We start from the raw sequence: 15,097 nt of genomic DNA on the forward strand, positions 1-15,097 counted from the left end.
AATAGCTCGTTCCACATCATTACGTTTTATCGTGCAAAATAATCCATGGAACGTGAAAGTAACTAACTAACTAACAAAGTAATGAAATAAAGCCTAAAAAGAAACAAAAAGCGCAAAATCCATTACTATAATGGATAACGATTAGGGCGTTGAAGATTTGCTAACGTCTGATATTAGCAAACGACGACACTTTCTCCCCACCAATATCAAAAATTTCTTCCTGGCAGACCCGACCTTAATTTCCAATTCAGTCTTCGTTACGCGGACGTGGTATGTTCCATTCAGAGGGCCACCTACTCCTAAAAAAGGCGGGGGATTTCTCTGGAGGAAAGGTCTGATTGATAAATCTGGGAATTTTTCATTGTCGGTGAGGATTTTTCTGCTTCGCGTGCGGCTGTGGTTTCTGTGCGGTCTCCTCTCAACTAAGAACTTTTTATTAATTGAAAATAACTGTGTTTAGCGAAGTAAGTGTTAATCCATATGGTAGAATTTTTTATGGTACTCCGCACTAATTGTATAGCAGGTCTATGTAATAATGTGATACAATTCTTCCCCTGTGTCGAATGACGTGTCGTGTTTTTCTGCTGTTATCTTTGAACCAATGTCGAGCAGGGTTTTGTGTAAATAGTGGGCGAGAGGTGCTCCGAGCTTGGAAGTTGTAAGTAAATTTGTCTTATCGTGAAGGTCTGAAGATTATTGGGTTGCTGGATAATGACGTGAAGTTTGGGAAGGCAGAGCGAGTGTTTGGTATAAATTAGTGTGCGCGTCATAAGAGGTTTTTTTGACGAAAAGTCTGAACATTTGTTAATTTGATTTTCGTGATAATTTACTGGTCGGAGTTTTAAATCATTTAAAGGTACATCTCTTTGTATTGAGCAGTAAGTAAATCTTATTTGTGTGGCCAATGTATCGTCTTCGGAAGCTAATTTATGGACGCACCTGGTTCGTATTCTGGCCATGTAATTTCATTGTGAACTGGTTGGGGTGATATTGGGAGTATAATCGTAGCGGTAGACTAGATTTTGTGTGACATGGTTCTTCAGTTAAATCGGACCTAGTATGCTTCAGTTCCGTGTGATTTTGGTACAAGTCATCCAAATTACTCCTTACAATATTGACAAAGGCAGCTCATAACATTGTACACTCAAGCTCTGAACGTGAAATCCTTAACCTAGTATAGGCTACGATCCCACAGCCGATTCAGCCTAATCTAGATGTTGAGTCATGCTGTAGATAAATCTCCATCAGTAACTAAGATAAAACTGTGTCGCTGGTGAATTATCACACACTAGCATTCACAAGTGTTATATTTGTACCCGAATGTCCGAATTAGTGTTGGTCACATTTGGTCGAATTGTGCGAAATTAAATTTGGAGGTACGAAATCATTGGTAAAAAATTAGAAAATCAGATTTTCTCTAGGTTCTCAGTGTGTCTGTGAGAAACAGTATTGTAAGTCAATACCAGATAAACGAAATTTAATTATTTTTGGCTTTAGTTATGACCAAGTATTTTTTTAAATGATCGATAATACGTATGCAGTTAACAAATTCTAATGGTTAAGCTATACTCATTGAATGGTAAATCAAGTATACTTCCTCTGAAGATTTGAGTGTTACTGAAGTTGGGTTGGTTAAAACTACTTTAACCAAAAGTGCCAGATCTTGAAGATGGTGGCAGGTTGCTTGCATTCTTGAAAAGGACAATAAATTTTAAGACATTTGTTTAAGATTATTTATATATTCTTATCAAATCCTTGAAAATATTAGCTGTTTGTAAAGGCCTGCTAGGAAAGGTTGAGCTAAGGATGCTCACTGGAAGGATCTAGACTTTGGTGACAAGCTGTCGTCATAAATTCATTTTATATATAAAAAATGAATTGAGAAGGAAGTGTAGAAGTGAGATTTAAAGCAAAATTGTTAATGAAATTGAATAAAATGGAAATTCTCCAAACAGTATTTTTATACCTCATTGGAGAAAGATCGAGTAAAACGCTCAACAGAAATGCAGGTGGCTAAAATCATTCTTGTGAAGTTTTTTCAAGTAACTTTTGTTACTTGATTTATCATTATATTTATAGTATAGTGTTTCTAAATATGTAGTTTACATTCAAGTAGCTCTTTTATGTAGGCTCCTAATATGTTCAGAATTTTATATCATACAACCTGTTCTTTGTAGACATGTGGAAACTATAATTTTTTTAGAGAGAACAAGAAGGGTGCTTCTGAGATATTCCAGGTATTTTAATTTTTTACATACAAAACTAATAAATAATGACGTTATGAGTTCCAAACCTTTGGTCGTTTTGATATAACTGACCCATTTCTAAACTGGTGCAATGTTGTAAACAAGTGCCTGCTGTGTCAGTGTTGGTAGTGTTAGTTTACAAAATAGAACAAAAGTCAGTGATTTGTCCATAGTGGTGTTTCACTGCTGACAGATTGAGAATGGATGGCTGTAAAAGATGGAGCGTAGTTCATTACAAAAGTTAACGCATGTGTGTCATATGGTGTTTCTGAATGTGGTCGTTGGGAAGCCAGAGGAATGTAAAAGGAAAAGTTTTGTAACAAGCACAACCCATATTGGGATACATGTATAATTATTAATAGAAAATTGAAAGACTGTGTCATTCAGCAGTGGTGGTCACGGTCAGTGTTGAACTGTGTAGAAGCAGCAAAGCATTAGTGTGATGTCTTAACAAAACCTTTGTTGTGGTTACATTTGTATGCAACATGAAGGCAACAAATGTGGATACAAAGTAAAAGTTCCAATAACACGTTCATATGTAATGTAATCCAAAGTCTTAGTACCCTATATGTTACTCACTTTTCATAATAAATAATCAAAATTGCTTAGGTAAACCCAGAAGGTTAATTTACATAACAAATTATGAATATTTTGTTGCTTATTATGTATGTACATAAACTATAAAAACGCAGGGGGTAGTGGGATGAATGTAACTCACACTAAGAAAAATGCATCAAATTGCCTGTGAATGGTGCAGTTTAGTTTTCTGCATGGAAAATTATGGTAATTAACCAATTACATCCGTAGCATTGAAAACTACAAAGTGAGGTGGTGCAACGGTTAGCACACTGGACTCGCGATTCGGTAGGACGACGGTTCAAACCAGTGTTTAGCCATCCTGATTTAGGTTTTTCATGATTTCCATAAATCCTTTCACGAAAATTCCAGGATGGTTCATTTGAAAGGGCACGGTAGACTTTCTTCTGCATACCTTCCCTAATCCGATACGACCGATTACATCACTGTTTGGTCCCCTCCCCCACAAATCAACCAACCATTGGAAAGGGGGGGGGGGGCGGAACAACCACCTCTCCCTCCTCCTCTGCCCCCCTCCCCCCATACTGTCTATTTCCTCCCTCACCGTCACACTCCCCCGCCTTCCTTCCTGTCCATCTCCTTTTTCCATCCTCTGACCTTGAGTCTTGTTTGTTGTTATTGCCAACTAATCCTTGATTGAGAGTTTGTTACTTACTACCCAACAGAGATGGTATTCCACTTGGCCTTCAGTGACTGTTACAAAAACACATGGTGACTTTACAGTCAACAAGTGCAGTGGCACTGTGAATGATTTCAGGAGTTGTGTGTATACTATCAAGTGTTTCGGTGTGTTTTTGTGAAGTATGATGATGAAAACTCATGTTAAGCTGCCCGAAAGGTCCTCCCTTCCAGGTGCAATAAAATCGTGGCCTACTAATAAAATGAATGGGTTAATCGCTTGGGGCCAATAGTATAAGGGCACGAGAGACCTCTCCTGGTGCTACTGCTGCTAGATTTGTGAACTGAGCGAGGTAGTGCTGGTATTAGCACACTGGAATGGCATTGGGGATGCCAGTTGAAAGCCACATCTGGCCATTCTGAGTAATCATCTGTCAACACAACTTTGCTATTTTGTTTTAAAGTGGACTGTGAGGAAGAAAGTGAAACATTATATAGTTTGGTACACCTCTTCCCATTCCCCCCCCCCCTAAAAATTATATATGCGGGAGAAACAAGTTTGTGTAATGGTTTGAATTACCTGCTATCATGCTTAAAACTGACTGTGAGGATGAAAGAGAAACTGCACATTTTCACAGCACACCAGTTTCTTTCCTGCAGTTGGTTTAAACGGAAAACGTGTAAATTTTTGTTTAAGTGATTATCTTGTAATTGTCAAGTAAATTTTTCATAACATTTCCCATTCTTTCATATACATGACTTACTTTTATATTGCAATATGGATAAAGAGACTTGGCATGGGAAAATATGCTGTAAAGTGTCTCCGTTATCACAAGGCTTCTGGGAATCCTGTGTTATTGTACTGAGGCACGTGCAAAATTTTTGTGCACACAAAACCCTGTCTGAGGTATAAAATTATATAATGTCGTGTTATTTCAGTTTCACAGTAAGTAAACTGTCAGAATTCTACTGATTCAAAGTTAATTTCATATGAGTGACATGCCTGGATGTAACAACAAAAAAAAGGAAACTTGTGGAAAAATGCTTCAATCTGAAGACAAAAGAATCAAATATGCTCTTGTTTTAAAAGACTTTGAAAAATGTAGCATCTGCTGCCAAAGTGTACCTTCCTCAGCACCTTTAAAACTTTTGGCATATGAATATATCTGCACTTTATGTGTGAAGAGAAGAGCAGGCAGTGGCAGTGGGAAACAGACTGAAAAGTAATAAAGTGCACAGAAAGAGCTGAGAAGACAATGGTAATGTGAGACAAAGAGGGGTGTAGTGGCAGTGGAACATATGCTGAAGAGCCAGAGAAACACCTGCCTGATGTCGTGTAGGGTCCCCGTGAGTGCACAGAAGTGTCAAAACACGACATGCCATGGACTCAACCAATGTCTGAAGTATTGCTGGAGGAAACGGACACCATGAATCCTGAAGGGCTGTCCATAAACAGGGTGTTACAAAAAGGTACGGCCAAACTTTCAGGAAACGTTCCTCACACACAAATAAAGAAAAGATGTTATGTGGACATGTGTCCGGAAACGCTTAATTTCCATGTTAGAGCTCATTTTAGCTTCGTCGGTATGTTCTTCCACCTACGCTCAATGGAGCACGTTATCATGATTTCATACGGGATACCTCTACCTGTGCTGCTAGAACATGTGCCTTTACAAGTACGACACAACATGTGGTTCATGCACGATGGAACTCCTGCACATTTCAGTCGAAGCTTCTCAACAACAGATTCGGTGACCGATGGATTGGTAGAGGCGGACCAATTCCATGGCCTCCACGCTCTCCTGATCTCAACCCTCTTGACTTTCATTTATGGGGGCATTTGAAAGCTCTTGTCTACGCAACCCCGGTACCAAATGTAGAGACTCTTTGTGCTCGTATTGTGGACAGCTGTGATACCATATGCCATTCTCCAGGGCTGCATCAGCTCGTCAGGGATTCCATGCAACGGAGGGTGGATGCATGTATCCTCGCTAACGGAGGACATTTTGAACATTTCCTGTAACAAAGTGTTTGAAGTCACGCTGGTACGTTCTGTTGCTGTGTGTTTCCATTCCATGATTAATGTGATTTGAAGAGAAGTAATAAAATGAGCTCTAACATGGAAAGTAAGCGTTTCCGGGCACATGTCCACATAACATATTTTCTTTCTTTGTGTGTGAGGAATGTCTCCTGAAAGTTTGGCCGTACCTTTTTGTAACACCCTGTATTTGTAAGAGTAAGAGTAGGTTGAGATCTCTTCTGAACAGCACATTGCAAGGCATCCCAGATATAATCAATAACATTCGTGTCCGGGGAGTTCAGTGGCCAGCGGAAGTGTTCTAACTCATAAGTGTTCCTGGAGCCACTCTGTAGCAATTCTGGGTGTGTGAGGTGTTGCATTGTCCTGCTGGATTTGCCAAAGTCTCGGAATGTACAATGGATATGAACGAATGCAGATGATGAGACAGGATGCTTATGTACGTGTCACCTGTCAGTCATATGTAGAGGTGCCAGGGGTCCCATATCACTCCAACTGCACACGCCCCGCGCCATTACAATGCCTCCACCAGTTGGAACATTTCCTTGCTGACATGCAAGGTCCACGTATTCACGAAGTTGTCTCCATATCCGTGTCTGCTTGATTCAATTTGAAACCAGACTCGTCTGACCAGGTAACATGTTCCCAGTCATCAACAGTCCAATGTTGGTGTTGATGGGCCCAGGGATTGCGTAAAGCTTTGTCTTGTGCTGTCATCATGGGTACACAAGTGGGCCTTAGACTCCGAAAATCCATATCGATGATGTTTCTTTGAATGACGCTTGTTGATGGTCCAGCATTGAAATCTGCAGAAATTTGCATTGTTGGTTCCATTCTTGCAGTATCTTTTTCCAGCCACAGTGATGTTGGAGATTTTATGTTTGACCAGTTTCCTGATATTCACGGTACACTCTTGAAATGGTCATACGGGAAAATCCTCACTTCATCGCTACCTCGGAGATGCTGTGTACCATCGTTTGTGTGCCGACTATATCACCACATTCAAATTCACTTAAACCTTGATAATCTGCCCCTGCAGCAGCAGTAACCAATCTAACAACTGTGACAGTCACTTGTCTTACATAGGCATTGCTGACCACAACACCATAATCTGCCTGTCTAAATATCTCTCTATTTGGATACACATGCCTATGCCAGTTTCTTTGCTGCTTCAGTGCAGTAGACAATGACAGAACAGTACTAGGAAACAAGTGAAGGAGACAGTATCAGTGGGAGAGAAATTGAGGAGGAGAATGTGGGTAAGAGATGATGATGATGATGATGATGATGATGTCTATGACAATGACAGTGTGAGAGAGAGAGAGAGAGAGAGAGAGAGAGAGAGAGAGAGGGAGAGACAGTGGAAAGAAGCAGCGGCATTAAGAAGGAATGAAAGAGATAGTGATAGTGAGAGAGAGAGAAGAGAGAGAGAGAGAGAGAGAGAGAGCGCAAGGGTGAGTCTCTTGTGAGTCTGTAATAGTGAGAGGAGGTGAAGGTGGTTGGAGGAGGACAGAACCAGAGAGACTGACAGTGAGACAGAAGGCAGTGAAAGGTAGACACTCAGATATAATAACAGTGAGTTGGGATGAATGAATGAGAACGGGCAAGTGGTAGTGGATGGATATGAGTAATGGACTAGCAATAGTGGGTGTGAGTGAGTTACAGTTAAGGGTGCTTGTGGGAATAAGATGTGAGTTGCATGTTAAAGAGTGAATATGTTCACATACCATATTTTTTTGGGAAAATTTTTAGAGGTGCTGAGGAAAGTAGAACGAGGTAGCTGGTACCTCACTTCTCAGTCAGCCTTTTGAATAGGAGCCTATTAGCCTTTTGTGTGCCCCGACAGCATTTTTTCTGCTTATCATTTTCGTGATAAATGCTACCATGTGTCAGTTAAGCAAAATATTGGATAGACAAATTATTTGTGGGTCTTCATGTGTCTAAAAGCTTACCAGTCTAACTCATCCATGTTAAAGGAGCCATTAAGGAGAAACTACTTCAATTTACATTTGAAAACATTTCGAATATCTGTTGGACATTTAATTTCAAGAGCCTGTTGTCAGAGTGTCATAGCTTTGTGAATCACTACTTTTTGCGCAACTTAAATTCAGTAGAGGAAAGTGCAGATAACTTTTCCTTTTACTGTTGTACTTTTCCTTTTACTGTTGTACTTTTCCTTTTACTGTTGTACTTTTCCTTTTACTGTTGTACTTTTCCTTTTACTGTTGTACTTTTCCTTTTGCTGTTGTACTTTTCCTTTTGCTGTTGTACTTTTCCTTTTGCTGTTGTACTTTTCCTTTTGCTGTTGTACTTTTCCTTTTGCTATTGTACTTTTCCTTTTGCTGTTGTACTTTTCCTTTTGCTGTTGTACTTTTCCTTTTGCTGTTGTACTTTTCCTTTTGCTGTTGTACTTTTCCTTTTGCTGTTGTACTTTTCCTTTTGCTGTTGTACTTTTCCTTTTGCTGTTGTACTTTTCCTTTTGCTGTTGTACTTTTCCTTTTGCTGTTGTACTTTTCCTTTTGCTGTTGTACTTTTCCTTTTCCTTTTGCTGTTGTACTTTTCCTTTTCCTTTTGCTGTTGTACTTTTCCTTTTCCTTTTGCTGTTGTACTTTTCCTTTTCCTTTTGCTGTTGTACTTTTCCTTTTCCTTTTGCTGTTGTACTTTTCCTTTTCCTTTTGCTGTTGTACTTTTCCTTTTCCTTTTGCTGTTGTACTTTTCCTTTTCCTTTTGCTGTTGTACTTTTCCTTTTCCTTTTGCTGTTGTACTTTTCCTTTTCCTTTTGCTGTTGTACTTTTCCTTTTCCTTTTGCTGTTGTACTTTTCCTTTTCCTTTTGCTGTTGTACTTTTCCTTTTCCTTTTGCTGTTGTACTTTTCCTTTTCCTTTTCCTTTTGCTGTTGTACTTTTCCTTTTCCTTTTCCTTTTGCTGTTGTACTTTTCCTTTTCCTTTTCCTTTTGCTGTTGTACTTTTCCTTTTCCTTTTCCTTTTGCTGTTGTACTTTTCCTTTTCCTTTTCCTTTTGCTGTTGTACTTTTCCTTTTCCTTTTCCTTTTGCTGTTGTACTTTTCCTTTTCCTTTTCCTTTTGCTGTTGTACTTTTCCTTTTCCTTTTCCTTTTGCTGTTGTACTTTTCCTTTTCCTTTTCCTTTTGCTGTTGTACTTTTCCTTTTCCTTTTCCTTTTGCTGTTGTACTTTTCCTTTTCCTTTTGCTGTTGTACTTTTCCTTTTCCTTTTGCTGTTGTACTTTTCCTTTTCCTTTTGCTGTTGTACTTTTCCTTTTCCTTTTGCTGTTGTACTTTTCCTTTTCCTTTTGCTGTTGTACTTTTCCTTTTCCTTTTGCTGTTGTACTTTTCCTTTTCCTTTTGCTGTTGTACTTTTCCTTTTCCTTTTGCTGTTGTACTTTTCCTTTTCCTTTTGCTGTTGTACTTTTCCTTTTCCTTTTGCTGTTGTACTTTTCCTTTTCCTTTTGCTGTTGTACTTTTCCTTTTCCTTTTGCTGTTGTACTTTTCCTTTTCCTTTTGCTGTTGTACTTTTCCTTTTCCTTTTGCTGTTGTACTTTTCCTTTTCCTTTTGCTGTTGTACTTTTCCTTTTCCTTTTGCTGTTGTACTTTTCCTTTTCCTTTTGCTGTTGTACTTTTTTAATTAACTCCATTATTCATTTGTTGACAAAGTGCATTCTATAGATGTAATAAGAACATATACAATTTCAATTATATGTATAACACAATAAACACATCTTAATTCGATGAAAACTTAATCCTGCTTAGATGAATACCCACCACCAAAGAGTTCCTTACCATAAGCACGATAAGATAGAAATGTGGTTGAGGACCATTTCTACATCTACATCCGTACTCCGCAAGCATTTCACAAAACAACCTAATGAATCCAAAACTTCATTATCCTCCAATGGTTCAATATCACATATCGTACCCACAGGTAAACTTGCCTCTACACTTACCCAAAGTGACTTCTCGGTGCCACTAGACACACACTTACGCGAATTAAGCCTTAATGCTAATGTACGTGGCTCAGTTGGTTTGTTCATTACATTGAATGCCCCTTGCAACAGCTCTGCATTGACAACAGTTTCCCCTACCTGAAATAACATTCCACCATGTTCCACAGTTTGTTGTCCAAGGTCAATTTTGGCATGATGTTGATGCAAGAAATCTACTCTACATCTACATCCATACTCATCAAGCCACCTGACGGTGTGTGGCGGAGGGTACTTTGAGTACCTCTATCGGTTCTCTCTTCTAGTCCAGCCTCATATTGTTCGTGGAAAGAAAGATTGTCGGTATGCCTCTGTGTGGGCTCTAATCTCTCTGATATTATCCTCATGGTCTCTTCGTGAGATGTACGTAGGAGTGAGCAATATACTGCTTGACTCCTTGGTGAAGGTATATTCTTGAAACTTCAACAAAAGGCTGTAACTGAGTTACTGAGCGTCTCTACTGCAAAGTCTTCCACTGGAGTTTATCTATCATCTCCATTGCGTTTTCGCGATTGCTAAATGATCCTGTAACAAAGCGCGCTGCTCTCCGTTGGATCTTCTCTCTCTTCTGTCAACCCTATCTGGTACGGATGCCACACTGGTGAGCAGTGTTCAAGCAGTGGGCAAACAAGTGTACTGTAACCTACTTCGTTTGTTTTCAGATTGCATTTGCGACTGCTTTACCGATGATCAACTTTATATGATCATTCCATTTTAAATCACTCCTAATGCCTACTCCCAGATAATTTATGGAATTAACTGATTCCAGTTGCTGACCTGCTATATTGTAGCTAAATGATAAAGGATCTTTCTTTCTGTGTATTCGCAGCACATTACACTTGCCTACATTGGGATTCAATTGCCATTCCCTGCACCATGCGTCAATTCGTTGCAGATCCTCCTGCATTTCAGTACAATTTTCCATTGTTACAACTTCTCGATATACCACAGCATCATCCACAAAAAGCCTCAGTGAACTTCTGATGTTATCCACAAGGTCATTTATATATAATGCGAATAGCAACGGTCCTACGACACTCCCCTGTGGCACACCTGAAATCACTCTTACTTTGGAAGACTTCTCTCCATTGAGAATGACATGCCGCGTTCTGTTATCTAGGAACTCTTCAATCCAATCACACAATTGGTCTGATAGTCCATATGCTCTTACTTTGTTCATTAGACGACTGTGGGAACTGTATCAAACGCCTTGAGGAAGTCAAGAAACACGTCATCTATCTGAGAACCTATGTCTACGGACCTCAGTGTCGTGGACGAATAGCGCGAGCTGGGTTTCACACGATCATCTTTTTCGAAACCCATGCTCATTCCTACATAGTAGATTTCTAGTCTCCAGAAGTCATTTCTTGCAAAACTGAAAATCTAAAAGAAATAAAATTTCAAGAAACACCTTTTATTGAATAACTTTAGAAACACATGAAACAGAAATGTAAAAACACATTAGATTTTTTTTCTCACTGGGGTATTAAATAAAAGTTGCATCCAAATAATAATTTTGTGGAAGTATTACAAGGAAATACGCAATGAAACCACAAAGTTTTTGCAAAATTGAACAACTACACGTATCACAATTCCTTAGAATAACCAATGGCCTGTTATTTGTGAATAACTGGAAAGTTAATATATTACAATCCTTGTAATAAATTGGTTCATCATAATCATATATTGTTGCAGCTTTAGCTTTGTCAATGCCATTGTTACTGCGACCTTGAAGAGTTTCTATGTATAAAACATTCTTGAGTCATCTGAGTGTTGTCGTCAAAATACTTAAGGAGTTTCTTTACACCTTCAGTTTTCATAGCACTGACTTTATTTTTTAATCTTAGTAATGGCACACTGTCCATTTCTGTGAAGTTGTTTTTTCCATCACTTGAACCAAACTTGAATCTATTCTGTTTTTTTTTTTTTTGTTTTTTTCACACACAATTTTTCCAGGCTTTTTGTGTATGAGAATTGTTGCTTCACTTTGAATGGAAACTTTTTTTAATGACATTGTTGCTTGTGGGTTTCATATCATGACACCACCAGTCAGGAAAAGTGTGAAGTTATTCACATGAATACTAAAAGAAATCAGCTAAATTTCGATTACGCGATAGGTCACACAAATCTGAAGGCTGTAAATTCATCTAAATACTTAAGGATTACAATTACAAATAACCTAAATTGGAACGATCACATAGATAATATTGTGGGTAGAGCTAACCAAAGACTACGATTCATTGGCAGAACACTTAGAAGGTGCAACAGGTCTACCAAATAGACTGCTTACACCACACTTGTCCGCCCTATTCTCGAGTATTGCTGTGCGATGTGGGATCCGCATCAGGTGGGACTGGCAGATGACATTGAAAAAGTACAAAGAAGGGCAGCTTGTTTTGTTTGATCGCGAAATAGGGGAGATAGTGTCACAGACATAAGTGAATTGGAGTGGCAATCATTAAAAGAAAGGCGTTTTTTGTTGCAACGGGATCTTCTCGTGAAATTTCAATCACCAGTTTTCTCCTCAGGTTGCGAAAACATTCTGTTGGCACCCACCTACATAGGGAGAAATGATCATCACGATAAATTTAAGTGCTCGTTTTTCCCGTGTGCCGTTTGAGAGTGGAACGGTAGAGAGACAGCATGAAGGTGGTTCATTGAACCCTCTGCCAGGCACTTTTTTGTTAATAGCAGAGTAATCACGTAGATGTAGATGTAACTTCTAGGCACTCTTGGGCTACATAGATGAAAAGACTACATTAATCTCTTAATTATTTCTGAATACAGATGCCCTTTCAATACATTTTATTGTTAGTGGTCACTTATTGTATACAGTATCCATAACAGCTAAAGAATCTTTCTTTGTTAATTTGATGTTCTTCCTATATAGTTAATTTGTTCCCGTTTCTCATTTTGTGATAGTGTATGTGTCTATTTAACTGTGCTGTACTATCTACTTTAAAGTGCATAATTGTCACAAAAAGCTGTATATAGTGAGGGGAGAGCTTTAACATTAAGTTCTCTGAATTTTTTCTGCAGGATTGGTATTAAAATTTGAGAGCTGAAAGTTTGTAAATCTTTCTTTGGTCATTTAACAGATCTGCACACCAAATTTGAACAAATTCAGTTACGATAGTGAGACCTGTAGATTACTTGATATGGCTTAATGCAATGTAAATATTAGATTCCCCCCCCCCCCCCCCCTCCCCCCCCAGATTACAGGACTTGCATAATATCCCCATTACTTTGGAAACATTAAGTGTTTCTGTCCTGCATGTAGCAACATGGCTGAATTTGCTAAAATTTTTCTTGATTTTTGTAATGAGCTATAAAATATGGTAAAAGGGAAGACCTTAAATACTAAAAAAAAAAAAAAAAAAAAAAAAAAAAAAAAAAAAAAAAAACCTGTCCAAAGCTGAAGTAAATTTGAACATACTGCTCCTATTTTTCTTATGGCCCATTTAAATTTCTTTGTTTATCCAATCTTCCATTTGTAAAATTATGTTTAGAAAAGCTAAACCAATCTGAAATAAAATACAGGTTACATTTCCTTTGATGATAGTGTGCAAGAGTATGTTAGATAGTAACTGCATAGTAAGAAATGATTTATTGTAATAGTACTTGAAATTTGTGCTACAACTCTTTAATTGGCATTAACTTTTCTCCATGTGTAATTCCTCCGTAGGCATCATAATGTACACAGACCAAGATGACCCTCTTGAGACATGCCCTTATGAGAAGGCTCATCAGATACGAAGATCTAGAATGCAGATACATATAGTAAAATGCCGCAGAAATCATCCCATGGCAGAAATGCAGATCTGCCCATTTAATGCTACTCATGTTGTTCCTGTGCCTGATTACCAGTATCATCTGAAGACTTGTCCCAGCAAGAAAATAATTGAGCAGCAATTTTATCGTCTTACGGATGAGGCAGACTCGGGTGAAATAAAAGCAGCTCCATTTGATGTGCCAGAAATTGACTGTGAAGAGAACTGGGACACACAAGTTGGTGCAGGATATGATCCCAGTCTGAAGGCAGGACCAGCTCCAATTTTTGTAGCAAAGCAGGTTTGTAAGCTATTCATTATATAAATCTTAAGTTAAAATTCCTGGCTGTACATGTTTCAGTGATCAAAGTGTGTTAGCATTCAAATACCCAGTACGTCACTAACAATTGTTAGCAAACTTAAAATTTTTTTCTATGAGTTTAGTGTCGGACGTCTCGAGTGTAATTTTCTGTATTGTGGTGCAGTGAACACATCTTCTTTCAAATTGGCATCACTGATCTTGGGGGAAAGACTTCTTTCACATGATTAAAATCTTCTCTGTTTCTCAAGACTTTGTGTGATTCATCAGGCCTAACTTAATATTAAGTGCAAACAGTATAAATGTACTTGTACTTGGCCCAACTAAAGATTTGTGCTAAAGTTTTCTTTCCTGCAATATATATTTGTCCCATGTGTCATTCCTTGATGTTGTAGTTATTTTGAGGTCTTGGTTGTTCCATGCGCACAGAATGTACTTAAGTTCAGAATCTTACTCGTAGTGTGAAACACTCATTAAGCGATACAATTTATCCCATATAAATTAATGTAAAATACAATAATGCATTCCATGCAGAAAAAGCACTAAAAGTTTTAAGTTATTCATGCCATTTGTTCAAAGAAAATTACACATACAGTTATTATGTACTTTACTATTCATGATACAGAACTAATTCTTTTTTATTAGGAAACTGACACTTCAAAACTTGACGAAAATGCAACACAGCATTATCATCAAATAAATTTGTAGCATGCATAATGACTGCTTTATTGGGGTGATGCTTTTCAATGTATTATGCGACTGATACCCATGCTTTCAGCATTCTCTTATTGCATCAGAAGACTTTTGCTTTGCTGTTACCACCTCCTCCTCCGAACTCCTTTCAACAACTTCCTGCTGTGTAATACACTGCAACTCCATAAGCTCTTTGGTGGTTAGGTCTTGGTTGTGATCTTCCGCAACGTCATTGATATCATTCTAGTCCCATGCTGTTGGCCAAATACACAATTTCATTGACTACAGGCTCCACAGGTACTGACGCAAATGCTTTGTCACATTCGACAATGCACTCTGGACAAAGCTTCTGCCAAGTGTAAGTGAGAGTTCTTTGTAACCCCTTCCCATGCTTTCTTGATCATCTTGACGCAGACAATGTCAGTCTATTCTGAACAATGCTTGAAGAATGCTTTAGTGTAGAGCATCTTCTAGAAATAGTCTGCTAGTCTGTAGGCTGGGATAACAGTGGTGTTGGGAGACAGAAATTATATCTTGATGAATTGAAATTTGGTCAGTGTTGTCCATAACGAACAAGACGTGGAGTGGCAGATCCATCTCAAGAAAAGTTTTTATTCACCAGAGGACCAAACACTTCATTGATCCTACACAAAAAAGATCATGTATTACGCAAGCCTTGTTGTTGGACCTCCACATCACATTTAACCTGCTCTTCTGGACTTAATAATTCTTGAAGGCTTTTGGAGTTTCTGAATGGTAAACAAGCAGCAGTTTAATTTTCAAATCACCGCCTGTGTTGGCTCAGAATAGCAGTGTGAGATT

The 15,097-nt window shown here is 38.4% G+C and overlaps 2 protein-coding genes across 6 annotated transcripts in view; one reads left to right on the plus strand and one right to left on the minus strand.

Moving 5' to 3' along the window:
* Window positions 1-235: 235 nt before the first annotated feature.
* LOC124777367 (gametocyte-specific factor 1 homolog) overlaps window positions 236-15,097 on the plus strand; it is a 36,398-nt gene continuing 21,536 nt past the window's right edge. The window contains exons 1-2 of one of the 5 annotated variants that reach the window (XM_047252748.1): window positions 236-367; window positions 13,179-13,564. In XM_047252748.1, coding sequence (XP_047108704.1) covers window positions 13,187-13,564 — 378 coding nt within the window. In that variant the 5' untranslated portion in view covers window positions 236-367; window positions 13,179-13,186. The other 4 variants (XM_047252747.1, XM_047252744.1, XM_047252746.1 and 1 more) reach the window with 4 other exon arrangements.
* Window positions 7,679-9,148, minus strand: LOC124775740 (micronuclear linker histone polyprotein-like). Its single transcript, XM_047250569.1, has one exon. It carries the CDS (start codon window positions 9,146-9,148, stop codon window positions 7,679-7,681), a length of 1,470 nt encoding a protein of 489 aa, XP_047106525.1.

This window comes from Schistocerca piceifrons, chromosome 2 (genome assembly GCF_021461385.2).
Source record: "Schistocerca piceifrons isolate TAMUIC-IGC-003096 chromosome 2, iqSchPice1.1, whole genome shotgun sequence".
NCBI classification, from domain to species: domain Eukaryota; kingdom Metazoa; phylum Arthropoda; class Insecta; order Orthoptera; family Acrididae; genus Schistocerca; species Schistocerca piceifrons.

Coding starts and splice junctions, on each gene's coding strand:
- LOC124775740 (XM_047250569.1), bottom strand. CDS start 9,148: ATGGAGTTAATTAAAAAAGTACAACAGCAAAAGGAAAAGGAAAAGTAC.